Here is a 22,461-nt window from a genome sequence, read left to right as displayed (position 1 = left end):
ACCTACGTCTAACTCTCACGATTGGGTACTTTTTTCTTTTTAAATATGGTGTAGAGTCTACAAGAAAACATCTTTTGCCGAGTTTTAGATTCTTTTGACCAATTTTATTGCTCTCAAAAACACGAAAACCCAATTTTCGCATGAATGGTCCCAATCGATCGTCTTCAAATTTTTCGTCTAAATTCTTTGTTAAAAAACAAAATTTCGAGCCCTAATGAATGTGGGCAAGCTATTGGTTTAGAAGCTAAGTTCAAACAAGTAATTAAAAAGTGGAAAAAAATTGAATTAAATGTGAATTTAAAAAAATACAAATTTATGTTTTATTCGTTTTTTCTTACTTTTCAATTACTTGCTTCACCTGTAGCTTCTAAATCAGAAACGCAAAAGTGAGAAAAATCAAATAGAATATAAATTTTTATTTTTTAATTTCAGATTTAATTCAATTTTTCCCACATTTCAATTACATGTTTTGACTATAGTTTCTAACTCAATAGCCTACCCATTTCCATCTTGATTTCAAAAGCGAGTCGATTGGGGCTATTCATTCGAAAATTGGGTTTGCATGTTTTCGAGAGCAGTAAAAACCAAATCAGTGGAAACAAAAATCTAAAACTCGGTGAAGGGTGTTTTTTTTTTTTATACACTCTATACCACATTTAAAAATAAAAAGAAACGCTGATGGTGAGGGTAAGACATAAATCGGTTTGGGGTGGAATGCCTCATATACATAGAATACAATACATACTGAACATTTTTTCCAGATTGTTCTTATTGTTACTCTTTTTATACTGTTACTGTATTTTATTTTTTTAATTTTACTGGTTTAAATACTGTCATATACATTTGAGAAGTAACTAAACGAAATGTAGATGCGGTCATAATGAAACCCAACGTTGTTTCGAAACCTTGCGAATACACAGGTATAGTAGTAAGACGGTACGTTTAGAGGTAAATAGGTGAATTGCGAATATGAGAAGAGGAGCAGTAAGCTAACGTTAAACTATATCTGTAAAGTTTGTTTTTTAGCCAATATACTAGTATTATAATCTAAACTATTTCTATTTGATCTCAATTTCAGAATAGTAAATCATATTTAAAGCGATGAAATTATTATATATAATAATAATAGTAATAGTAACAATAAAATAAGAAATGGAGTAAGAAATTTAATAAAAACATCAACTTCGTCAGAGAATTTTTAAACTAGACGCCAACAAGGCTAGGATTTCACTTTCTTACCGACCGAGTCAATTCATCACCCACCACAGCTTTCTGTACCTACATCACGTTCCAGTCAAAGTTCCAGAAATTATAATCACAAAATGGATCAAAGTTCGTACTGCGTCAAATATGTATACGCATGTATAAAGGGGCATATATACAATCATTCCATCCGTTGATTAAACAATACAAACGTTTTTCCACATATGTACAAATATGTTAACATGACTTACGTGATGGCGCCGATAATGAAAATATTATTGTTGAGTCTGCAATAACCTAATGAATAATGTGAATGAAAAGTATTGAAGAACGGACTCACTATGCGGTGAGTAGTCAATAATAATTACACATCCATAGAATAATGAATTAGGAGGAGGAAGACAAAAATCAGTATTACGTGAACTAAAAATGAACAAAAAACAAATCTAACGTGATACAGGTGATAAATCAAGGTGGTTTTGATATCTGCAGAAATTATACCAAACCAGTCATCTTCGTAGCGTTGATATTCTTCGCCGGGATATTCTTGACAGCTATCCTCTTACGGCTCAACATTCAGATTCTTTTCGCATCTTCATGGCTGGAAAACCAGAAATACCTCGCATCCTTATCGAGCAGGTTTGAAGTTCATTGTAATTCCAATTCTGCTTCTTATCTCCTTCGAGACCTAGTCATTTAATTTTCTTGAAATCTTTCAGTGGCAAGGTTGTTTGCTACCTAACAATACCAGGGAACGACACCACGGCACATCTAAGTGCTTCAAGCGTCGATCCAAATCTCTGCACTCATGTCATAATTGGTTTTGCCAGTGTCGTCAACTGCACCATCAACCTGGGTGGAAATGACAAAATCTACAAAGATGCCATCAACTTGAAGAGCAAGAATCCACAGCTGAAGGTTATGGTCAGCGTCGCCGGTATGAATGAAATATCGACTGGGTTTCCAGTAATGGTTCGAAACCACGCAAATAGGAAAAAGTATAACTGATTTTCGGGCATAAACGCATTTTTATGGTTTTCAAATCTATCCATGCAGCCAATTGTGCCTCAACTAACGCTCATCTGTCTCTTTACAGATTTATTAGGTCAGTATTAGCAGCAGCCAAATCTCTGCGGCTGGACGGTCTTGATATCGACTGGGAATTCCCGGCATGGCTAGATGCTGATGCTCGTCAAAAGATCCACTTTGTCCAGCTGCTATACGAGTTGAAGAGGGCGTTTACCAAGAGAAAAGACAAATTAGTTCTATCCGCAGCAGTTGCTGCATCCGAGGCTATGATAGACCAATGTTACAATGTACCTGAGATAGCGGAGTGAGCATAATGATATTTGAACTCATATGTTGTGCTCAGAACTTTTATGATCTGTAATATTTCACTACATTCAATCGTTACGTTCTAGACACGTGGACTTTGTTAATTTAATGGCTTATGATTATCATTTCTACGCTCCTGAATTGCCCTTCACTGGTCTCAATGCCCCGCTTTATCGGAGCGGGAAGGATGCCGGTTTGTTTGCCACTATGAATGTGAATTATTCAGCGAATTACTGGGTGATGAAAGGAATGCCTCGAAATAAAATTGTCGTTGGTATACCGACGTACGGACATTCGTTCAAATTGCAAAACGTCGAAAATCACGGACTGCAAGCCCCTTGCAGTGGATATGGCTTACTGGGTTATAGCGGCTTCGCATCATACCCAACAATCTGTGGTTTTCTCAATAATTCGGCCACGCGTGTTTTTGAGAACTCAAGTCAAGTGCCGTACGCCTACAAGGCCACGGAATGGATATCATATGATGATATTGTCAGCGTGAGTACAAAGGTGCGTGAACTCCATTGTTGATAAAGAAAATAAATACATTGATTTCTTCTGTCAACTTTCGTTTAATCTCTGACTTGTTTCGTTTCTTCAGGCGAACTGGATACGATCATCAGGGTTCGGTGGCGCGATGATATTTTCTCTAAATGCGGATGATTGGAACGCGACTTGGCACCGGGATTCAACATTCCCATTGACGCGTGCTGTCGCGAATATTATTCGCGATGATCTGAATGAGACAAATCACATGTATTAGATTTTGTCGAAAGATGCAACGATTTTTTTTTGTATCGTTACTCTCAAAATCTAGATTATACCAAATTTAATTCCCGCCGGCTAGAATGTGGCTATTAATTATAGTGCGAAAATGTTTTGCATCACGCGAAATCATGTCGCGGAACATCATAAAAGTAAAAAAAAAAAACATGACTATTGAATCTTTATCACTTTATGTTATACTTCGTATTCTTATATGCATGGCAAGATCGTTCGCTCATCGATGAATGTTTCGTTTTAAATAAATTAAACATCCACTGTAATCTTAAGATCTTTTTTGTATCTTTTTTCTCCGTTCGCTGTGGGCATAGAATCAGCTCAGTCGATAACAGCGCAATCCCTTACCGTGCCTATTACAGGTTATGGTACGCATGGTTTGAGTGAGTTTGACGTGATAACATCGCAAGTTCGAAAGAAGCGATGCCGTTGATAGTGGTGACGGGGACACCGTCGAGCGGAAAATCGTCAAGAGCCTTAGAACTGAAAGGATACTTGGAAAAAAATCACAGCAAAAATGTTGAAATAGTTAGTGAATTGGACGCAATAGTGAAGGCTGGTTACGACAAGAATACTTTCTATGCAGGTAGGCAGATGCCCATTTACCTTAGTGCATTCAACTCGTCTTCTGCTGTTTAAAAAATTAAAATATTATGTTTTTACCAATCTACAGACTCGCGGAAGGAGAAAAGCATCCGTGGCGATCTCAAGTCTGAGGTGCAAAGGCGACTGAATCCAAATGACACTTTAATTCTGGATGGTAGTAACTACATAAAGGGATATCGATATGAATTGCACTGTATGTCGAAACTTTACAAAACCCCTCAGTGCACTATCCACTGTGAAATCCCTGCTGAGCACGCTTGGATGTTGAACGATCGTCGAGACGAGGAGCATAAATATACTAGAGAAATATTTGATGCTCTGGTAGCTAGGCAAGTAGTTTACTTTACGCGATGCACAACCTGATTCAATTAGCAAATCTCTTCACTCATTCTGTCCACGTTATTTAATTAAGGTACGAGGCACCGGATAGCAGAAATCGCTGGGATTCTCCGTTATTTGCTGTATCTCCAGAAGATGAATTGAAACACGAGGAAATTTACGCTGCTCTGTACAATGTGAAGGCTCCAAAACCAAACATGAGCACTCAGTGCGTAAGTATTTAAAATTTTCAGAAAGGATAACAATGTCAAACATATGAATGAATTTTAATACCTAAAACATTTATTATTTCAGCCTCCTCTTTCGTCTACCAATTATTTGTATGAATTGGACAAAGTAACACAGGAAATTGTTAGCGTAAGTTATTACTTATTGAATATTTGAAACCAAGAATGTAGCACATTCTTATGCTTGTGATTTTATTTTTCAGGCTATTTTATCAGCAAAGCAAACTCTTGGTATTGAAAGCAACATAAAAATCCCAGGTTACGGATTGACAGTCAATCGTTCTGGAACTGGACCACAGTTGACCAGGCTTAGGAGGCAGTTCTTGACCTACAGTAAAATGCAGCAAAGCGAGCCTAGTCAAATAGCACCTTTATTTGTACAATATTTGAATAAAAGTTTGTAGGTATATTTTATGTTCTGTATATTTTATAACTCATGATAGGAATGAGTAGTTTAAAGAGTATCGATCGATTGGGAAATTGATATGGAGTTTCAGCAACAAATTTTTTACTAAAAAAATTATATTAATTGTAGAACTTTATGGACACTTTACAATTCTATTTTACATATTAGTTCCAAGTACTTTTACATGTACTTATTTCTAATAGAATTTTATATGTACACGAATTTAATTTGGTACTTCGATTCACAAGGGAATACATATTTATTACTATTATAGCTTGTCAATATTATTACACACGTGTGTAGTGAAATAGGAAAAGAACAAAAAAATTCGTTACACATGCACTGATTGAATAATCGATCAGTACAAAATAATTGACATACACATATTTTCCAAGCATTGAAAAGGCACTAAGAATATATTTTAATAATCGAGTTGTCGGTGTTGCGTTTTATACTTACATTAAGATTTAACTTATATCAAGGATTTCCTCAACTTATAATAATCATTTGAAATGAAATTAACATGTGTTGAGATACCTGCTGTGTCATGTATGTAGTATCTTTTCAATGGACTGAGTAATAAAGAAAGACGTGGCATACAATTTTTACGTATGACTTATGACTCGGTTTTACCGGTGGTTACGCTATAAACGTATAATACATCTATCTACTCAGGCATGCATGTTACAATATTTTTATTTTTGTCCGTTAAAGCTGCGTAAACCTATAAACATTAAACATGGAAGATTATTCTATCTCGCAAAAGGGTATTTTTAAACCCAACGTAAAAAGATGCTTCAACTCCAAACCACAGACTGCATTTCACATGATAAGACGAAATATGAAAGGTACTGAAGTTGGTCTTAATTAACAGCTTTGGCCAATCACAGATATGAATCACCTTATTTATACTGTCAACTTGGATTGTATTTCTTTTTTTTTTTTCTTCAATAGCAAGTTTTAAAGTAATATAACAATTATATTTATATTTATTCTTATATTTTGTAGCAAAATCAACTACAAGACATATTTGCTTCGAAAATATCAGTATTTCATTTTGCATTTAAAAAAAAGGTTTCAATTATTTACTAATGACATAAGGACATATATAATTGGGAGAAATATTCAGTCAGGAATGCACTTATGATCTATTGATGATGCAATATAACACGTATTTGTTTTATATGGAGTTACAACAATAAAAATAGTGTCAATAGTGTTAGATTTCGAAACAAAAAATAATATATGCAAGGATGTATTTTAAGTTCATCTACCTTGCAACTGCAACGAGTGCAATTCATTTGTACTTGAAATATGACTGAAATTTTCTGTAAATTGTACGTAACTTAGCGAATCATATAAAAAATTCACTCAATATACGCGCGCGCGCGAGTGTGTGTGTGTGTGTATGTGAATATACACATAAATAAATATATATATATATATATATATATATATATATATATGCATGCTCTTGATTTTGTTCTTCTAAACTAAGTGTTCGAAAACGCTTTTCTTATACACATTATATTAACACAACTAATAAAATTTCTAACGATTCTTTCTTCTAATCAATACAACATTATACGCACAATTGAGTGATTCAAAGTTCCAACGTCCAGGGCGTGAACACCCATTCAACTGATTTTATTCTTTTTTTATTTTACTTCATTTTATGTTTTTCCAACTCTACGTCGCCTCATAATTTTCTCTAATGTAAAAATAAATGGTGACCTTTTGTAACCTATAGTATCGATTTGGTAAAAGTGTCTTTGATCCAACTGTACAACCGCTCTAATTGAGCACTGCTCAACAACACGTAATCAGCCTAGTAATTCCAACAGGTATTCTTTTCATGTGTCGCAGAATGTCTAATTTGTCCAACAACATATGCGGAATTAGCCGTAAGCTCTGGCATTTAGTTTTCCTGCTCCTGTGAACCGTTGGATTCTGAACCATTAATGTGATTACTCAAATCCGACGACGAATTTGCCTTAGGTTTTCTACAGACGAAATACACGCTGTTGTACTCATACTGTAGCATGCTGTTCGTGTTCTGAGCATAACGGGTTTTTACGTGGGTATCCTCTCTCTGTAAAAAGAAATGGGGAATTAAAAATTTCTCAACAGAGGACAGTCTAGGAAAATGAATATTATAAGAGACGATAAGTAAGAGATCTTAACCTCCATCCGGAATCCGAGGCCCATTATAACCTCGCGGACAGCCTCGTAGCTTGGTTCTATCGAATCTTCCATTGGTATGTCGCTGAAGTGGTACAACAACGGTCCTAAGTTTATCCAAACTCCGCCAGGCTTCAGAATTTTATAAATTGTTTCGATAAATTGTACTACGTTGTTCGCACAGTCAATGAAAAAACAAGTTGCTACACAGTCCCAGTGATTATCTTCCGTGTACACCTGGATTGAATCAATTAGAATTCAAGAAATTTAAGTGGCTGTTGAAAGATTTTACGCTTAATAAGTCAAGGCAAATTGCTCACCTCCAAAAAATCACCCGCAGCCATGGAAAATTGTGCATTTTCGGGGAGGTCACTAGGATTTACGTCGGGAAATAAAACTGCGTGCGTTTGATGCTCGGGCTTGAGGTTGTTCATGTATTGATGAACCCAGGGATGAACCTGGTACGTGTTTGTTCCTCTGCACCTACAAAAAAAGTGTTAAAAATTGATTATCCCAATACGTAACGGTTATTAGATGAGCAACTGAATCCAGAATTCCATTAAACGATCCACAATTATTTTTACTCACTTGTTCAGGACAAAATGTGAAGCGAACAGCATGAAGAGAGAAAATTCATTTCCTTGGCATGTGTATCCTCGTCTGGCTATTTCGTACGCAAGTCTTCCGAGCCCTGCGCCAGGTACTAGGACTTGCACTTCTGACGGTACACTGGAAACGAATCCAGTAAGTTAGATTCAATTTATAAATTACACTGTTTTAGTCTAGGACAAACAAACTTTGACCAAGACTACCTATGATTGGTCAAATCAATTTCTTTTACCAAAAATCAGGAGGAAACTGTTGGAGTATTTCGTCTATGATAGGTTGATAACAGGACAGTCTTTCTTGGGCACCCTCTTCGCTCCAGTCTCTAACTAGCTGCTTTATTGTTGCTTGTACCTTTTCCTGGTCAGCCATAACCGGTCGAGGATTTGGCGTCTGGAATCAGACCTACCTATGTTTCGTACAATAGAATATATTTCTGTGAAAATTAATCGTTGAGAGTCAACGAGGTTCAATGCAATTTTTTCGATTTAACCACTTCTAACACGAACAATAATTAATTGGAGCTTGAAAGAATATATATGTAATATACATGGAACATCCTTATCAGATCTGCTACAGAGACTCAAGACTCAAGGTATTTATTAACTTTTTGTGAGTCTTCTTTTTCTAAATTTCAATTAATTGTCATCGCTCGTGTGAACTTTGTGAAATAAAAAACACAGAATGTGAATTATGCACAACATATTAGAAATGTGTTGCAAAACGAAAAAGTGTCACCAACGTGAATGTTAATATCGGGGAATATTTAATTGTAAAAGGTAATCTAACACGCAAGGATGAAAGTTGAAGGTGTGGTGATGCATCAAACGATGAAAAACGTTTCTTACACTCTCGGTTTGGGCAGTGGTCGGACTGACGTTTTCAAAAATATGAGTCACATCTTTAATAATGAGTTTAATAATGTGGTCGTTGTTCTCAATGCATCTTTTTATCTCTTGGAGTTGTTCTCTGTACTTGGAAAGCAGCTTCTGATGATGACCAGGTAGAGACATGAAGTAAGTTTCCGTTTTCTTCACCCGTTGTAGGGAATGGGGTCTGTAAAGAGAATAAAATTCTCATGCTATTGAGCGAAGGGTTGTTGACAAGAATCGTGCGAAGTATCGACAGTCGCAAAGTACACCGAAATCAAACTCCGGTGATCGCGTGCCGGCAGTTTCCTACTAGTTGCAAAAATACCGAGGGTCCGAACCGTTGATCGGACTAAAAACAATTCCAAAGTAAGTGGAGAAAAAGGCGGTGATAGGTTATGTCGCCGCTCGGTATTCAATCCCGAGCGAGGGCAAAGCGGTCCAAATCTTAACAGTTCAAGAATAATTTACCTGTAGTATTTAAAGGCAGACACTATGCGGAGAAAATGCATTCTTTCCTCCTCGTCTTCGTACGAATTGTGCATTTTTCGGGAATAAGAATTTGGCGACGTATCCATTGTATTATAGTTCTTAATTTTTATCTATATTCTTTTATTATTCCTATGATGTACCAAGCGATGGATCTTCGCGTACACGGTATGTACTTATGTAGAGTGCATACAGCATGCGCTTCTGTTTTTCGAAGGTGGAAATATTTTTTTCGCCGCTTGGTACATGCGTTGCCGCTTTACCAACCAACCGAGAATGTAAGTTGATCGAATGGCGCGACGCTTCAGTCAGTAAGGTCGGAAACTGCATTAGTTGAATTCTCGCGAGTAGAGAAGAATTCACCTCATCCAGCATGGAGACTAAAGTACAGGACAGTACAGGAGTCCAATCTCTGTATTGAAGATGTGTCCGCGAAATCATAAGAAATAAGGGTTCCGCTACAGCGGCGCCTGTCGTCACTCTGGACGGATAGCTATATGTATATTAGATATATGTATAAGTCTCCATGATGCTGCACATATTTACGTTCATTATAATTATCATAATTTTGGTCACTATATCACTGTATTAATATATTTATAGGACCAAAACGTCCGGAGCTACGCTGGTGATAAAACCGTGCACCATTAAATCATGGACTTTCGCGGACGCTTTTTCTACCTCTCCGCCTTAGTGATTGGACTCCTGTACTCTAGCCTCCATGTCATCCAGCGTTATACATAGAGCGTAAGCAATGGCGTAAGCGTCCCGTAAACAGATTTGAATCGGCTCTCTGATAATGATAGATAATCCTTCTGCCCTCACTGTCGCTCTACCCATGGAGTAGGCGCGACGAGAAGGGAAGAACAGTTAGGCAGGCGCGTGAAGCTACCCCCACTCCATGGGAAGCGCGACAAAGATAGAGAGAGAGAGAGAGAATTATTATCTTCTGTCCTTCAGAGAACTGATTTAAATCTTTTCTGAGCGCCGCACGCCGTGCGGCATCAGTCGTTTTCGAGAAGTCGGAGCGAAAACACTTACTCTCGAGGTGTCCCCCTCCCGATTTCGACCATTTGAGGATATGTTATTCTTCATCGAAATCTAAGCGTCACGTACTTTTTTTTATCGGCGGAAAAACGGTTTAAAGGGGTGAAATCAGCCGCCAAAGTTGGACAGGATGCATACTTGCATACTTCAAGTTGAGATATTTATATGAAACCAATTGGAGAATAATTCCTATGAAGAATAATGAAAAATGCATTTTGGCGGGTTACGACGGGGTTGAATAGTCGAAAATTATAGGGGTTGCAATTTAAAAAAATTTTATAACTACAAAACTTTTGTTCGGATTTCAATGAAATTAATTGCATTTGAAACAGCAAACAAAAGTAGGGGATACTTGTTTTTGCGTTTTTCGAAATAACGTCACTTAGGGGTGAACTACCCTTATACACGTACAGCCAAATTTCCATTAGAATCGCACTATTTTGCTTCGATTCGTCTTGTTTAACATTACAAAGCTCTTTCCAAGCAACAATTAAAGAGCTTCTTCGTTTTAATAAATTTCGGTTGCATTTATAACAAAAATTATTCCCACCAATTGCCGTACGGTTTCTGGCACAGTTTCTTTTACGGTCGTGAAAACTTCCGGAGTCCGGTATTTTAGTAGTTTGTGAGGTGACTGGGATCGATTCCGAGTTTACAATTTTTAAATCAACATGGCTGATGCTGTAAACATTTAGGACTATGGTTATTATTCTAATGTCGGTAGTGTATACTGATGATAGAAAATCTTGTCGTAATTATTTATGAAATATATCTGAAATGTACAGAAAAACTCGGATCCCTGATCGTGTTATTTTCGGTTTCAGGGCAACAAAACCAAATTGTTAACAAATGCACTGAGCACTAAAGAATGTTCGATCAAAAAAGATATTCACTTTGATAACTGAAAGCAAAGAGAGATGTCGAAGCAATGAATATTAAAGCGAATATCATGTTGGACTCAACCCATTTTTTCTCCGTGTTTTCACATGATCACTCCTTTAGCCGATCCAGCTGATCGAACCTTTATCTGTTTCAGCTAATTAAACCTTTGTCTGTTTCAGATAATCAAACCTTTAGTCTGTTTCAGCTGATCAAGTCTTCTGTCTGTTTCAACTGATTCATTTGTCTCTTTTTTCGTTGATTATATTTTTCACTCAACTGAGCTACATAATCTTTGTTTATATCGAGATATGTCAAAAACGATATTTTCATCTGTTCCCGGTAACTGAGTTTTATTGACTACGTTGAAAAATTGAATTTTCATTTTTTAGGCTCAGGTCTAGTTCTGGGTCAGTCATCTTATTTCCATCGATACGTAGATTCAGCGATGTATTTCAGAATCATGATAAACACAAAGTGTAATGAAATTTATTGAACTGTAGTTTTGAAAAAAAAATATGTTTAGAGGTTTTACAGTTTTTTATTGCAATAATTTTTGTGTCAGAGTTTGTTTGCCGTTTGTATTTCAAGGTGAAATCATACAGCTCTGTCGTATTTTGGCGGTTGTGCTTATTCTACTCCGATTTGTATCCGTTACTTCGAAGATTTCTGCATCGTCATCCGATAGATGGATGCCGACGCCTTACAGCGAATCGTGTTTTCGATCATCATTTAGTTGTTCGTTGTTTGGCGTATTTACCGGGTTACCCATTTAAGTAATTATCTCATACTACATAAGAGAAAAAAACCCTTTCGCAAATATACAAGTTCAATCACCGTTCGCATATGAGATGAGAAAAATTATCTTTCAGCCATAATTGAAACAACCATTTCTCATCCATAATTCAAACAGTCATCATTCATCAATGATAAATGGTCAGCGGAGGTGATGAGTTAAAACATTTCAAACAGAGTGCGAATATACGCAAGTACAAACTAACTGGGAACAACAATATATCACAATTAACATGGTAAAAAAAAGTCATTTGCAATTTTTCAAAGAACGCAAGATCGATCTTTCAACTGTTCTCCGTGGAGTAGGCCTACTGGGGATACCACGTGAAAAAAAAAAACGCGCCGGGTGTTCTACCGCTTGCGGTGGTGTGGAAACGAGCACAAGTGAGCTTATTTTCACTGGTCAAATACTAACGTATGTATTGTAGTTATTCAAATGACAATTTTATTACTGCGCAAATTTAACTTACTGTCAATGAAACTCATGCTTCGATGATCTGTAACGAATGTGGAATCGTAATAACTTCGGATTTCTCTAATTTAGTCGGAGTGAATTCCACGTGAATACATTTTTCTTTTTGATAAATTTCGCTTTTTAATTGAAATGCGTAAGATGCGCATGCCTTTGGAAATTCAGAATTTGGCAATTCCAACATCTTTCTCCCTCTCTTGACCTTGCGCAGTCGACACAGTAAAGTCGTTGAATTGTAAAATTCGAAATTTCCAATCTTTACTCATTGGACAGCTCGACTTTTCGGAGAAATTAGTTCTATTTCAATTGCCTATCCGGCACAGCATTCCCACTATTTCTTTCTTGAATTTTTTGTATTACAAGAATTCGTAAATTCAAATTTAACCGCGCGTTTTGTGCGTAAACTTGATACTGCAAGGTTCTGAGCACAAGTCATTCAGCGCCGTGGCTGACACGCGTCGCGCACGGACATTGATAAAACAATTATCAACTACCGTTTGAGTCGAATCATGGTCACCCGCAATCAACACGGTGCTCGGATCAAGTTGTTACAATAAACCACGATATTTGCGTAACAAATGAGCACGTCTCCCGTGACAACTGATAAAGAGCAAAAAACGCGAAGCTCATTCGAAACCGGCTACTAAAAGTGACAAAAAGAACGATGTTGAGAAATTATGTACGATTGTCATACGGGTGATCCGTCTAAAAGACCCAACATGATGGAATACAGTAAGAAATTCACTCCCATCTTCGCTTTTGAATCTATTTTGTCGGAAATTGTTTAAAATTCTTACGAACAATTTCTATACCCGCTTGATTTTCCAGATTACTTAACCGAATCTACTGTTGAATACGTATTGCAATAAATCATTGTATTTACATAAATAAAAAGAAAGGCAACTAATACGATAACTTGCATCTTATAATATTATTAACTGATTTGAGACCCAATTAGGTATCACCAAAGAAATGTTTCGTCATATTATACGTGTTGATTCATTACTCGCCATAGAAAGGAAGAGATTCGTCAGTAACGCATATCACAAATCGGTTGCATTGAAAAATATTACTACTTCAGTGGGAATAATTTTCAACGGCTGATTATCACATTATTGTTACTTGGGATCTAATTATGAATAAAATAGTGTGTCCAAAAGGTCGTATCTACGATACATTCGTGAATTCGTGAATTTAACGGACTTGTGTATATTTCCCCAAAACGGTCAATCAGCCCACCACGGGAACCCGATGCTGTTCCAATAACTCATCAACGACGCATATTTCTTGGATGATTTCTAAACAATTACATGAATTTCAAACAAGTTTCTTGCAATTTTAACACATATTATGTAACTCATTAACATTCCACCAATGTCCCCTCCTCGCTTCGTGAAATTATTCTTCTACCTAAGCCTGCCAAATTTTTAAATTCTGTTTGCGGAAATCTGTAGAAATACTGGGATAGATCAGAATCTTGTCTCAGAAAAGACCAATGGATTGTTGGAAGTAGAAGAACGCTCTTGAAGCTTCCGAAAGGTCTTACAACTTTTCCGCTATGTTTTTTTTACAGAAATATCGTACTTCAAAGCCTGCACGTATCCAAACTTCTTGCCAAGACTTTTGACGCATTCATTCGAGCGATAAACAGTTCAGCATGAAACCATCCGTATATAATTGATAAGGATTTGATTACAAATAATCCGGAATACCCATCTTTAAGTCAGTCGTTATAGTTTCTCATATCCAATTTATAATTGTAATTAGTTATCATCGTTTTTCAACAAAGTTTCCTGAGTGGAACGTGGGATTGACGTACATTAAATTACGTTCAGTTGTTATTAATTTACTTTACATCGGTAAAACCTTATTCACAGACTTTTTATCGATGTCACTTTTTAATTACGTACGTTTGGGTTGCATGTTCCAACAATTGGATTGATACTGTAACTTCTGTCTCTCGGACTTTCAACATTTAACTAGTAATTTTCTACCGAATTGACAATGAATGATTTTCATTCCCGTTTATTCATAATAATCTATGAATTTCACCTCCTCAACACTACAACGCTCGGTAATCTTTCAACTTTCGTCCTGAACGACAGAATCGCGAGTCATATCATTATCACTATACGGAGAATCTTCTTGTAACAAAAATTCCAGTACAGACAGGTAATTTGTGGACACTTCGTGCATTTTGACAATGTTTCATGAATTTCTTCATGAAAGTAGGAGAAGATAATTATTTTGTCGTGAATAACATCTTAAAATATAATGAGCGTTTCCTATAATTCCGACTAAGAAATATCGTCAAAGTTTACGAGATGTCCGCAAATTACCATTCAGCATGGGGATTCTCAATACAGAAGGTACCTTGATTATAATGTACTTCACTTTTCTGAAGAAATAAAATTCAAAAATGACTCGCTATTGATGGATATTGTATGGTCGGATATCCGGCCAAATTGCTATCCTGCACATCCTTAATATTATTATTAGGGGTTAACGGCAAAGTGTAGAAATTGCGGGTAATGAAGTATCGACTTTGTCGGGTATATGTATTATATTTTCAAACTCGAAATCCCTAATAATCAACACGGGCACTGCCATAAATGTATAATGAAGCGGACGGATGTGGGCAATTATAATCTGGGCCATTCGTTAATAAATTTCTGAACAATCTGGTGTTTGGGGGTCAGCGGACAGAGTCATAAACTAACCGGGTAATTGAGTGAGAAATTCGTCGGGGAAGGTCAATTTTGAAAGGTGAAAAACCGTCAAGGTTTTTCTAGCGACATTTCGGCTGGGCCTAGCTAGCCATTATCAGGATTAAAGGACATTCCTAAGCGCCCGGGTATTCGTTATACGGCTGCCATCGAGGAAGTGATTTTATGGCAGCACTTCCTCGATGGTAGCCATGTCCTTTAATCCTGATAATGGCTGGCTAGACCCAGCCGAATCGTCGCTAAAAGAACCTCAACGGTTTTTCACCTGTCACCTTTGTCACATGTGACCTTCCCCGACGAAATCCTCACTCATATACCTTCTCGGGTCACGAAAAGCCACTCGTATAACCAGGTCATATGAGTAGACTTTGCGAAGGACCGACTAGCGACGAGGGAGGACCACCCCGATCACCACCAAGCCATCATGGAGCTGTGCGGATGACGAAATTGCGATCTAACGTTAAGTTCTGCGCCGCGATGCTACGACAGGTTCGCGTCGAGTTGCGCAATCTACGAAATCGATGACGGATCGATTATTGCGTATTCTTGTAGGTATGACGTCACGTAGGGCATTGCGTACCGAGATCCGTGTTGCGGCAGGTCGTCGATTTTGTAAATCACTCAAGTTCTGGCGATATTACGAGATAGTCGCTTTTTGGAGCTTTGCGAACCAATGGAGCCGCCAAAAATCACGAGGGGATTAGAGAATTTGTTGCGTGGATGTAGAACGGTAAGCGCTGCTTATATCCTCGTGACTGAATTACTAGAGTCATCGAGTAACGGCTTGCCGAATAACGACTAGCCGTTTTGGATTTGCATTGTCGAAAAGTACTCGAAATTTGTTTGCCGATACTTTTGCTTGGTGACGGTAGTCTGAGTTGCGCGTTATGGAGTTGAATAAATTTTAAGTTGGCGAGAATATTGAGTAGAGTCACGATTTGGAGTTAAGTCTTTTTCGTTTTTTAATTCAATTGCAGCCCGAATTCCGCTCTACAAGGTTGAGTTACGGTAACGGATTTTTCAGTGTCGTCTCTCGTCTAGGTCGCAAATTGCCGAAATGGAGTGTTCAAATTAGCAAATAGCTTTTTTCAGAGCTTTGAGAAAGTTTGAGTTCGAATGCGTTACGCTTGCGTTTAGTTGAGTTCACGTTTAGTTAAGATAAATAACCTCGGCGACCGAGGTGCAGTAAAAATCAGCGTCACAGTAAACACATTACATAAGGAACAACTATACATCTTCATCCTTTGGTTAACTTCTTCGACTATTTCTCCTATCGTTCGCATCAAGAAAAGGTTTCTAACTCTATAAACAGGAAACCAGGTGTATATTTATTTTGCATCTATTTAGATAACATTATTTTTGTCGATCTGATGGAGTTGCATTAACATTACTGAATTTGGCTCAAATGAACTTGTATAGTTGAAAAGTATGGATAGATAGATGGATAGATACGTCGTTCGACTCTGCAAAATTTGAATACACGCTGTGAACGATGGTAACACCAGTCCTTGTCGTTTTTACGTACCGATCGTTTGTCGGACTGGGTTGGGCGCGCACGACAGTTTGTCGGACTGGGTTGCGCGCGCACGACACGATGCAGAGGGCGTCGCTTGACGATGAACTCATAACGCCCCCACCCTATTACGAAAAGTCCCATGAGGCTATCAGTCTTTCCGTGTCCTCAGTCGACGCTGGATGTATCTTCAGTCAACGCTGCGGACATAGTTCACAGTACGTTCGAAATATATACCGAAAATTGAATAATTGACTTTATACGAAAGTAAATCTTTGATATCTCGACCTTGGTGATGCTGCTTATTGCTTTCAACAATCTCATCAAAAGAGATTTCAGTTGTTAGTAAAATATCCAACATATCTTCACATCGTTATATGAAATACCCAGAAAGTATGAAGTGCCACTACGAAGTACTCGGCGTTTCGAGAGATGCGTCAGACGACGATTTGAAAAAAGCGTACAGAAAACTAGCACTGAAATGCCATCCTGATAAGAATTTCGACAATACCGAAGATGCTAAAGAACAATTTCAAATCGTCCAACGAGCATGGGAGGTCTTAAGTGATCCGCAAGAACGAGCCTGGTATGACAATCACCGAGAAGCTATTTTGAAAGGAGGGATAGGAGGGAATTACAAAGATGATTCGATCGATTTGTTCCAATACTTCACTACGAGCTGTTATGAGGGCTATGGCGATGGCGAAAAAGAATTTTACACGGTTTATGGAAAAGTTTTTGAACAACTGACTGCTGAAGAATCAGAGTTTTGTAAAGAAGAAGATTTGGACGATGAAGTATCTGGTTTTGGGAATTCCACTAGCTCATATCACGATGTTCACAAATTTTATGCATATTGGCAAAGCTATTCGACTAAGAGGTCATTTGCTTGGCTAGATACATACGATATTCGTGATACCCCAAACAGACGTGCTTTAAGATTGGCAGAAAAGGAGAACAAGAAAATTAGAGACAAGGCTAAAAAAGAACGCAATGAACAAGTTCGGAACCTTGTAGCATTCGTTCGCAAGCGTGATAAACGAGTTAAAGCGCATGCAAAAATCCTGGCAGAAAGAGCTAAAGAAAATACCGAAAAAACACAAGAACGGAGAAGGCAACAACTGATCCAGAGACAAAAAGAACTGGAAAGTTATACCGAGCCGGAATGGTCAAAGTTTTCTAATATCGAACAAGATTTAAAGGTTATTGAAGCAAATCTTGCTGCTGAGTTTGGAGAGGAATTAACTTCAAATATAGATTCTAAAGATGCCGATGATACGGATAGTAACACCCTGTATTGCGTTGCTTGCAGCAAAATATACAAGACACAGAAAGCATTTACGAATCACGAAAATTCCAAGAAACACGACGATAATGTTTCAACCATGATAGCCTCCTTCATGGCTGATGAAAATATGGAATTTGAATGCAGTATTCGAAAGTACAATTCGGACTTTGAATTGAATTTTAAATGCGGTAGCAAAAAAAATATTTGTTTGATAAGTCGAAACCGGAAAAGTGTGATATTGGCAATAAGCCGAGAAATACGAGATCTCTTGATGAACCGCAGTGAGAATATCGATGTGAATGCGAAAGGCAACCAGCGAAGTACATCAAATGAAGAAATGATTTCGGATAGTGAATCAAGTTCTACAAGTGAAAAAAATACAAATAAGCTTGTGAAAAAACAAGGTGTTGAACTAGCCACAGGCCCAGAACCGGAAGACTTTCTTATAGTAATTAAAATACACGATAACATGAATATACTGATTCCTGAATGTAAATTGATATCAGACCAAGAGAACGAACTTGACAACCCAGTGTTACATATGAGAGAAAAATCTCGCAAAAGTAAGAACAAAAAGCGTAAAAATGTTCAAAAAGTCATTCTTGAACAAACAACCGACGATGAGCAAGAACTAGATGCTCATTTTGGGTGGTCCAAGAAACAGCGAAGGAAACAAAAACAAAAGGAAGCAACTCTTGACAACAAATATCACACTGTCCCAGAAACGATTGACAATTTTACTAAAGGCAACAAAGTAAATTTTGACGATACTGACTTGAGCTTTGAAGTAGATGCCAGATTATTAACTCAAAGTACAAAAAAATCTAAAGGTAAGAGAGCAAAGGAAGCAAGAAGAATTCAGAAGTTAAGCTCTGATGAGAGCAGACGCAAGGACAAGAAGGAAAAAAAGAGAGAAGGGTCATGGGAAGAAAGCGTTCTGGATTTATATCACTTGTGTATTCTATGTGGAGTAGACTATCTAATCAAGAATGAATTATATGATCATTTTGCGGAGACTGGTCATTTTATCCATATCCGGAATTTACCAAAGAATGAGATGTATGATTATTATATGGAGGCCGGTTATTTTTCATATATGCCGAATTTAATTTATCATTTTTAAAATGTTTAAGGGCTATTCTGGTTTGGACGCCCGAATTTTAGGTGTTTTTCGGATGCTGCAAAAAAAAAAAAAACCAATAAATATTTTTCGTATCCATTTTCTTTTACCAGTTATTTATTGATATTTTAAGAGTATAAAAAGGTCAAATTAGTTAAAAAATAATGAAAATTGAAAAATCTGCAGGCCGGCAAATTGGGGGCTCACAAAAAAATGGCGTGTCTTGGTTGGCAGGATTCTAGTCCTTCCAGTGATCTGAAACAAATTTTTTTTTTAAATTCTTAAAGAAGAAGGATGTAGTTATCGCACTACGTGTGGGTTTTTGAGGAGAAGAATTTTTCATAAAATGGCGGCGGTGTGAAAAATGAGTCGCGTTTTTTCCCTGTTTTTTTCAACTTTCAGAATTTTTAAAACATAGTAAAACAAAAAAAAATTTTCGCAAGCACGCTTCTTTACGCGATGCTCTAATATATACAGAAGCTCCGTGCTAAATTGCAAGTAAATTGGTTGATTAGAACTTGGGATATCGTACCAACCGTATCGAAAATAGTAGTTTTGAGAAAAACGCGTTTAAAGTTTGAGGTCGAGTTTCGCGGAGTCTGATTCGTTTAATGGCGTGTTATACTTACATTTTCCTAAGCAGCGATCCCTGCCCCATTTTTCCACTTCAGACGTGAGATTTTGTTTTTTTCTAAGAAAACATCGAGTACAAAAGACCTTTTTTAACTGATTCTTCTTAATCATTGTTTGCCTACTGTGTAATGTTCATTCGTTCCGGCCGGACCGCCGACCGGTTTAGTCGGCGCGTCACAAATGAAGCTGTAAATTTGAAAAGAATGAGAATTTTGAAAAATCCTCTTGAGGACATATTCTTAAAACTCTAAGCTTTGAAAATATGGCGAGAAAAAAATCGAATTTTTCGAATTTCTAAACCAGAATACCCCCTTAAGACAATCCTGTGAAGAGTATATAATCTGGGCCACGTGATAATAAATTCCCGAACGATCTTGTGTTTGGGGGTCAGCCAGTCTTACCTAATTTCCAGAAAAATATTTACAAGTAGTATTTTTGTTTGAAAAGGTCTGGGATTTCTGCTGCAAATAAACTGACTGGGAACAACAATATATCACAATTAACATGGTAAAAAAAAGTCATTTGCAATTTTTCAAAGAACGCAAGATCGATCTTTCAACTGTTCTCCGTGGAGTAGGCCTACTGGGGATACCACGTGAAAAAAAAAAACGCGCCGGGTGTTCTACCGCTTGCGGTGGTGTGGAAACGAGCACAAGTGAGCTTATTTTCACTGGTCAAATACTAACGTATGTATTGTAGTTATTCAAATGACAATTTTATTACTGCGCAAATTTAACTTACTGTCAATGAAACTCATGCTTCGATGATCTGTAACGAATGTGGAATCGTAATAACTTCGGATTTCTCTAATTTAGTCGGAGTGAATTCCACGTGAATACATTTTTCTTTTTGATAAATTTCGCTTTTTAATTGAAATGCGTAAGATGCGCATGCCTTTGGAAATTCAGAATTTGGCAATTCCAACATCTTTCTCCCTCTCTTGACCTTGCGCAGTCGACACAGTAAAGTCGTTGAATTGTAAAATTCGAAATTTCCAATCTTTACTCATTGGACAGCTCGACTTTTCGGAGAAATTAGTTCTATTTCAATTGCCTATCCGGCACAGCATTCCCACTATTTCTTTCTTGAATTTTTTGTATTACAAGAATTCGTAAATTCAAATTTAACCGCGCGTTTTGTGCGTAAACTTGATACTGCAAGGTTCTGAGCACAAGTCATTCAGCGCCGTGGCTGACACGCGTCGCGCACGGACATTGATAAAACAATTATCAACTACCGTTTGAGTCGAATCATGGTCACCCGCAATCAACACGGTGCTCGGATCAAGTTGTTACAATAAACCACGATATTTGCGTAACAAATGAGCACGTCTCCCGTGACAACTGATAAAGAGCAAAAAACGCGAAGCTCATTCGAAACCGGCTACTAAAAGTGACAAAAAGAACGATGTTGAGAAATTATGTACGATTGTCATACGGGTGATCCGTCTAAAAGACCCAACATGATGGAATACAGTAAGAAATTCACTCCCATCTTCGCTTTTGAATCTATTTTGTCGGAAATTGTTTAAAATTCTTACGAACAATTTCTATACCCGCTTGATTTTCCAGATTACTTAACCGAATCTACTGTTGAATACGTATTGCAATAAATCATTGTATTTACATAAATAAAAAGAAAGGCAACTAATACGATAACTTGCATCTTATAATATTATTAACTGATTTGAGACCCAATTAGGTATCACCAAAGAAATGTTTCGTCATATTATACGTGTTGATTCATTACTCGCCATAGAAAGGAAGAGATTCGTCAGTAACGCATATCACAAATCGGTTGCATTGAAAAATATTACTACTTCAGTGGGAATAATTTTCAACGGCTGATTATCACATTATTGTTACTTGGGATCTAATTATGAATAAAATAGTGTGTCCAAAAGGTCGTATCTACGATACATTCGTGAATTCGTGAATTTAACGGACTTGTGTATATTTCCCCAAAACGGTCAATCAGCCCACCACGGGAACCCGATGCTGTTCCAATAACTCATCAACGACGCATATTTCTTGGATGATTTCTAAACAATTACATGAATTTCAAACAAGTTTCTTGCAATTTTAACACATATTATGTAACTCATTAACATTCCACCAATGTCCCCTCCTCGCTTCGTGAAATTATTCTTCTACCTAAGCCTGCCAAATTTTTAAATTCTGTTTGCGGAAATCTGTAGAAATACTGGGATAGATCAGAATCTTGTCTCAGAAAAGACCAATGGATTGTTGGAAGTAGAAGAACGCTCTTGAAGCTTCCGAAAGGTCTTACAACTTTTCCGCTATGTTTTTTTTACAGAAATATCGTACTTCAAAGCCTGCACGTATCCAAACTTCTTGCCAAGACTTTTGACGCATTCATTCGAGCGATAAACAGTTCAGCATGAAACCATCCGTATATAATTGATAAGGATTTGATTACAAATAATCCGGAATACCCATCTTTAAGTCAGTCGTTATAGTTTCTCATATCCAATTTATAATTGTAATTAGTTATCATCGTTTTTCAACAAAGTTTCCTGAGTGGAACGTGGGATTGACGTACATTAAATTACGTTCAGTTGTTATTAATTTACTTTACATCGGTAAAACCTTATTCACAGACTTTTTATCGATGTCACTTTTTAATTACGTACGTTTGGGTTGCATGTTCCAACAATTGGATTGATACTGTAACTTCTGTCTCTCGGACTTTCAACATTTAACTAGTAATTTTCTACCGAATTGACAATGAATGATTTTCATTCCCGTTTATTCATAATAATCTATGAATTTCACCTCCTCAACACTACAACGCTCGGTAATCTTTCAACTTTCGTCCTGAACGACAGAATCGCGAGTCATATCATTATCACTATACGGAGAATCTTCTTGTAACAAAAATTCCAGTACAGACAGGTAATTTGTGGACACTTCGTGCATTTTGACAA

At 37.2% G+C, this 22,461-nt stretch overlaps 4 protein-coding genes across 5 annotated transcripts; 3 read left to right on the top strand and 1 right to left on the bottom strand.

The window, feature by feature from the left end:
• Positions 1-1,263: 1,263 nt before the first annotated feature.
• On the top strand, positions 1,264-3,584 carry LOC124304048 (chitinase-3-like protein 2). Of its 2 annotated transcripts, none has more exons than XM_046761993.1 (6): positions 1,264-1,549; positions 1,664-1,842; positions 1,923-2,201; positions 2,300-2,536; positions 2,625-3,048; positions 3,140-3,584. In XM_046761993.1, exons 1-6 carry the CDS (start codon positions 1,517-1,519, stop codon positions 3,299-3,301), a joined length of 1,314 nt encoding a protein of 437 aa, XP_046617949.1. In that variant the 5' UTR covers positions 1,264-1,516; the 3' UTR covers positions 3,302-3,584. The 2 variants fall into 2 exon arrangements, with proteins under 2 accessions (XP_046617949.1, XP_046617950.1); XM_046761994.1 differs by having other exon boundaries at positions 1,265-1,549; positions 1,696-1,842.
• Positions 3,585-3,618: 34 nt separating this feature from the next.
• On the top strand, positions 3,619-4,904 carry LOC124304052 (protein KTI12 homolog). Its single transcript, XM_046762001.1, has 5 exons — positions 3,619-3,904; positions 3,992-4,253; positions 4,337-4,475; positions 4,558-4,620; positions 4,694-4,904. Exons 1-5 carry the CDS (start codon positions 3,742-3,744, stop codon positions 4,892-4,894), a joined length of 828 nt encoding a protein of 275 aa, XP_046617957.1. The 5' UTR covers positions 3,619-3,741; the 3' UTR covers positions 4,895-4,904.
• Positions 4,905-5,808: 904 nt separating this feature from the next.
• LOC124304049 (carnosine N-methyltransferase) lies at positions 5,809-9,370 on the bottom strand. Its single transcript, XM_046761995.1, has 7 exons — positions 9,024-9,370; positions 8,532-8,739; positions 7,919-8,076; positions 7,666-7,806; positions 7,398-7,560; positions 7,081-7,314; positions 5,809-6,988 (listed from the first exon to the last, which is right to left on the bottom strand). Exons 1-7 carry the CDS (start codon positions 9,128-9,130, stop codon positions 6,815-6,817), a joined length of 1,185 nt encoding a protein of 394 aa, XP_046617951.1. The 5' UTR covers positions 9,131-9,370; the 3' UTR covers positions 5,809-6,814.
• A 7,445-nt stretch (positions 9,371-16,815) lies between these two features.
• Positions 16,816-18,925, top strand: LOC124302838 (dnaJ homolog subfamily C member 21-like). The gene is made up of 2 exons (XM_046759407.1): positions 16,816-18,820; positions 18,895-18,925. The coding sequence occupies exons 1-2, from the start codon at positions 16,851-16,853 to the stop codon at positions 18,923-18,925; spliced, it is 2,001 nt and encodes a 666-aa protein (XP_046615363.1). The 5' UTR covers positions 16,816-16,850.
• The last annotated feature ends 3,536 nt before the right edge of the window (positions 18,926-22,461 follow it).

This window comes from Neodiprion virginianus, chromosome 4 (assembly GCF_021901495.1).
Source record: "Neodiprion virginianus isolate iyNeoVirg1 chromosome 4, iyNeoVirg1.1, whole genome shotgun sequence".
Taxonomy (NCBI): Eukaryota; Metazoa; Arthropoda; class Insecta; order Hymenoptera; family Diprionidae; genus Neodiprion; species Neodiprion virginianus.
Note: the sequence above shows the minus strand (reverse complement) of the source record. Positions and strands in the feature narration are given on the sequence as shown.

Coding starts and splice junctions, on each gene's coding strand:
- LOC124304048 (XM_046761993.1), top strand. CDS start 1,517: ATGAAAAGTATTGAAGAACGGACTCACTATGCG. Junction 2,202..2,299: donor AACCACGCAAATAGGAAAAA/GTATAACTGATT, acceptor GTCTCTTTACAG/ATTTATTAGGTCAGTATTAG. Junction 2,537..2,624: donor AATGTACCTGAGATAGCGGA/GTGAGCATAATG, acceptor GTTACGTTCTAG/ACACGTGGACTTTGTTAATT.
- LOC124304052 (XM_046762001.1), top strand. CDS start 3,742: ATGCCGTTGATAGTGGTGACGGGGACACCGTCGAGCGGAAAATCGTCA. Junction 3,905..3,991: donor CAAGAATACTTTCTATGCAG/GTAGGCAGATGC, acceptor ACCAATCTACAG/ACTCGCGGAAGGAGAAAAGC. Junction 4,254..4,336: donor TTTGATGCTCTGGTAGCTAG/GCAAGTAGTTTA, acceptor TATTTAATTAAG/GTACGAGGCACCGGATAGCA.
- LOC124304049 (XM_046761995.1), bottom strand. CDS start 9,130: ATGGATACGTCGCCAAATTCTTATTCCCGAAAAATGCACAATTCGTAC. Junction 8,077..8,531: donor CCACTGCCCAAACCGAGAGT/GTAAGAAACGTT, acceptor GTCTGATTCCAG/ACGCCAAATCCTCGACCGGT. Junction 7,315..7,397: donor CTGCGGGTGATTTTTTGGAG/GTGAGCAATTTG, acceptor GATTCAATCCAG/GTGTACACGGAAGATAATCA.
- LOC124302838 (XM_046759407.1), top strand. CDS start 16,851: ATGAAATACCCAGAAAGTATGAAGTGCCACTACGAAGTACTCGGCGTT. Junction 18,821..18,894: donor AATTTACCAAAGAATGAGAT/GTATGATTATTA, acceptor AAAATGTTTAAG/GGCTATTCTGGTTTGGACGC.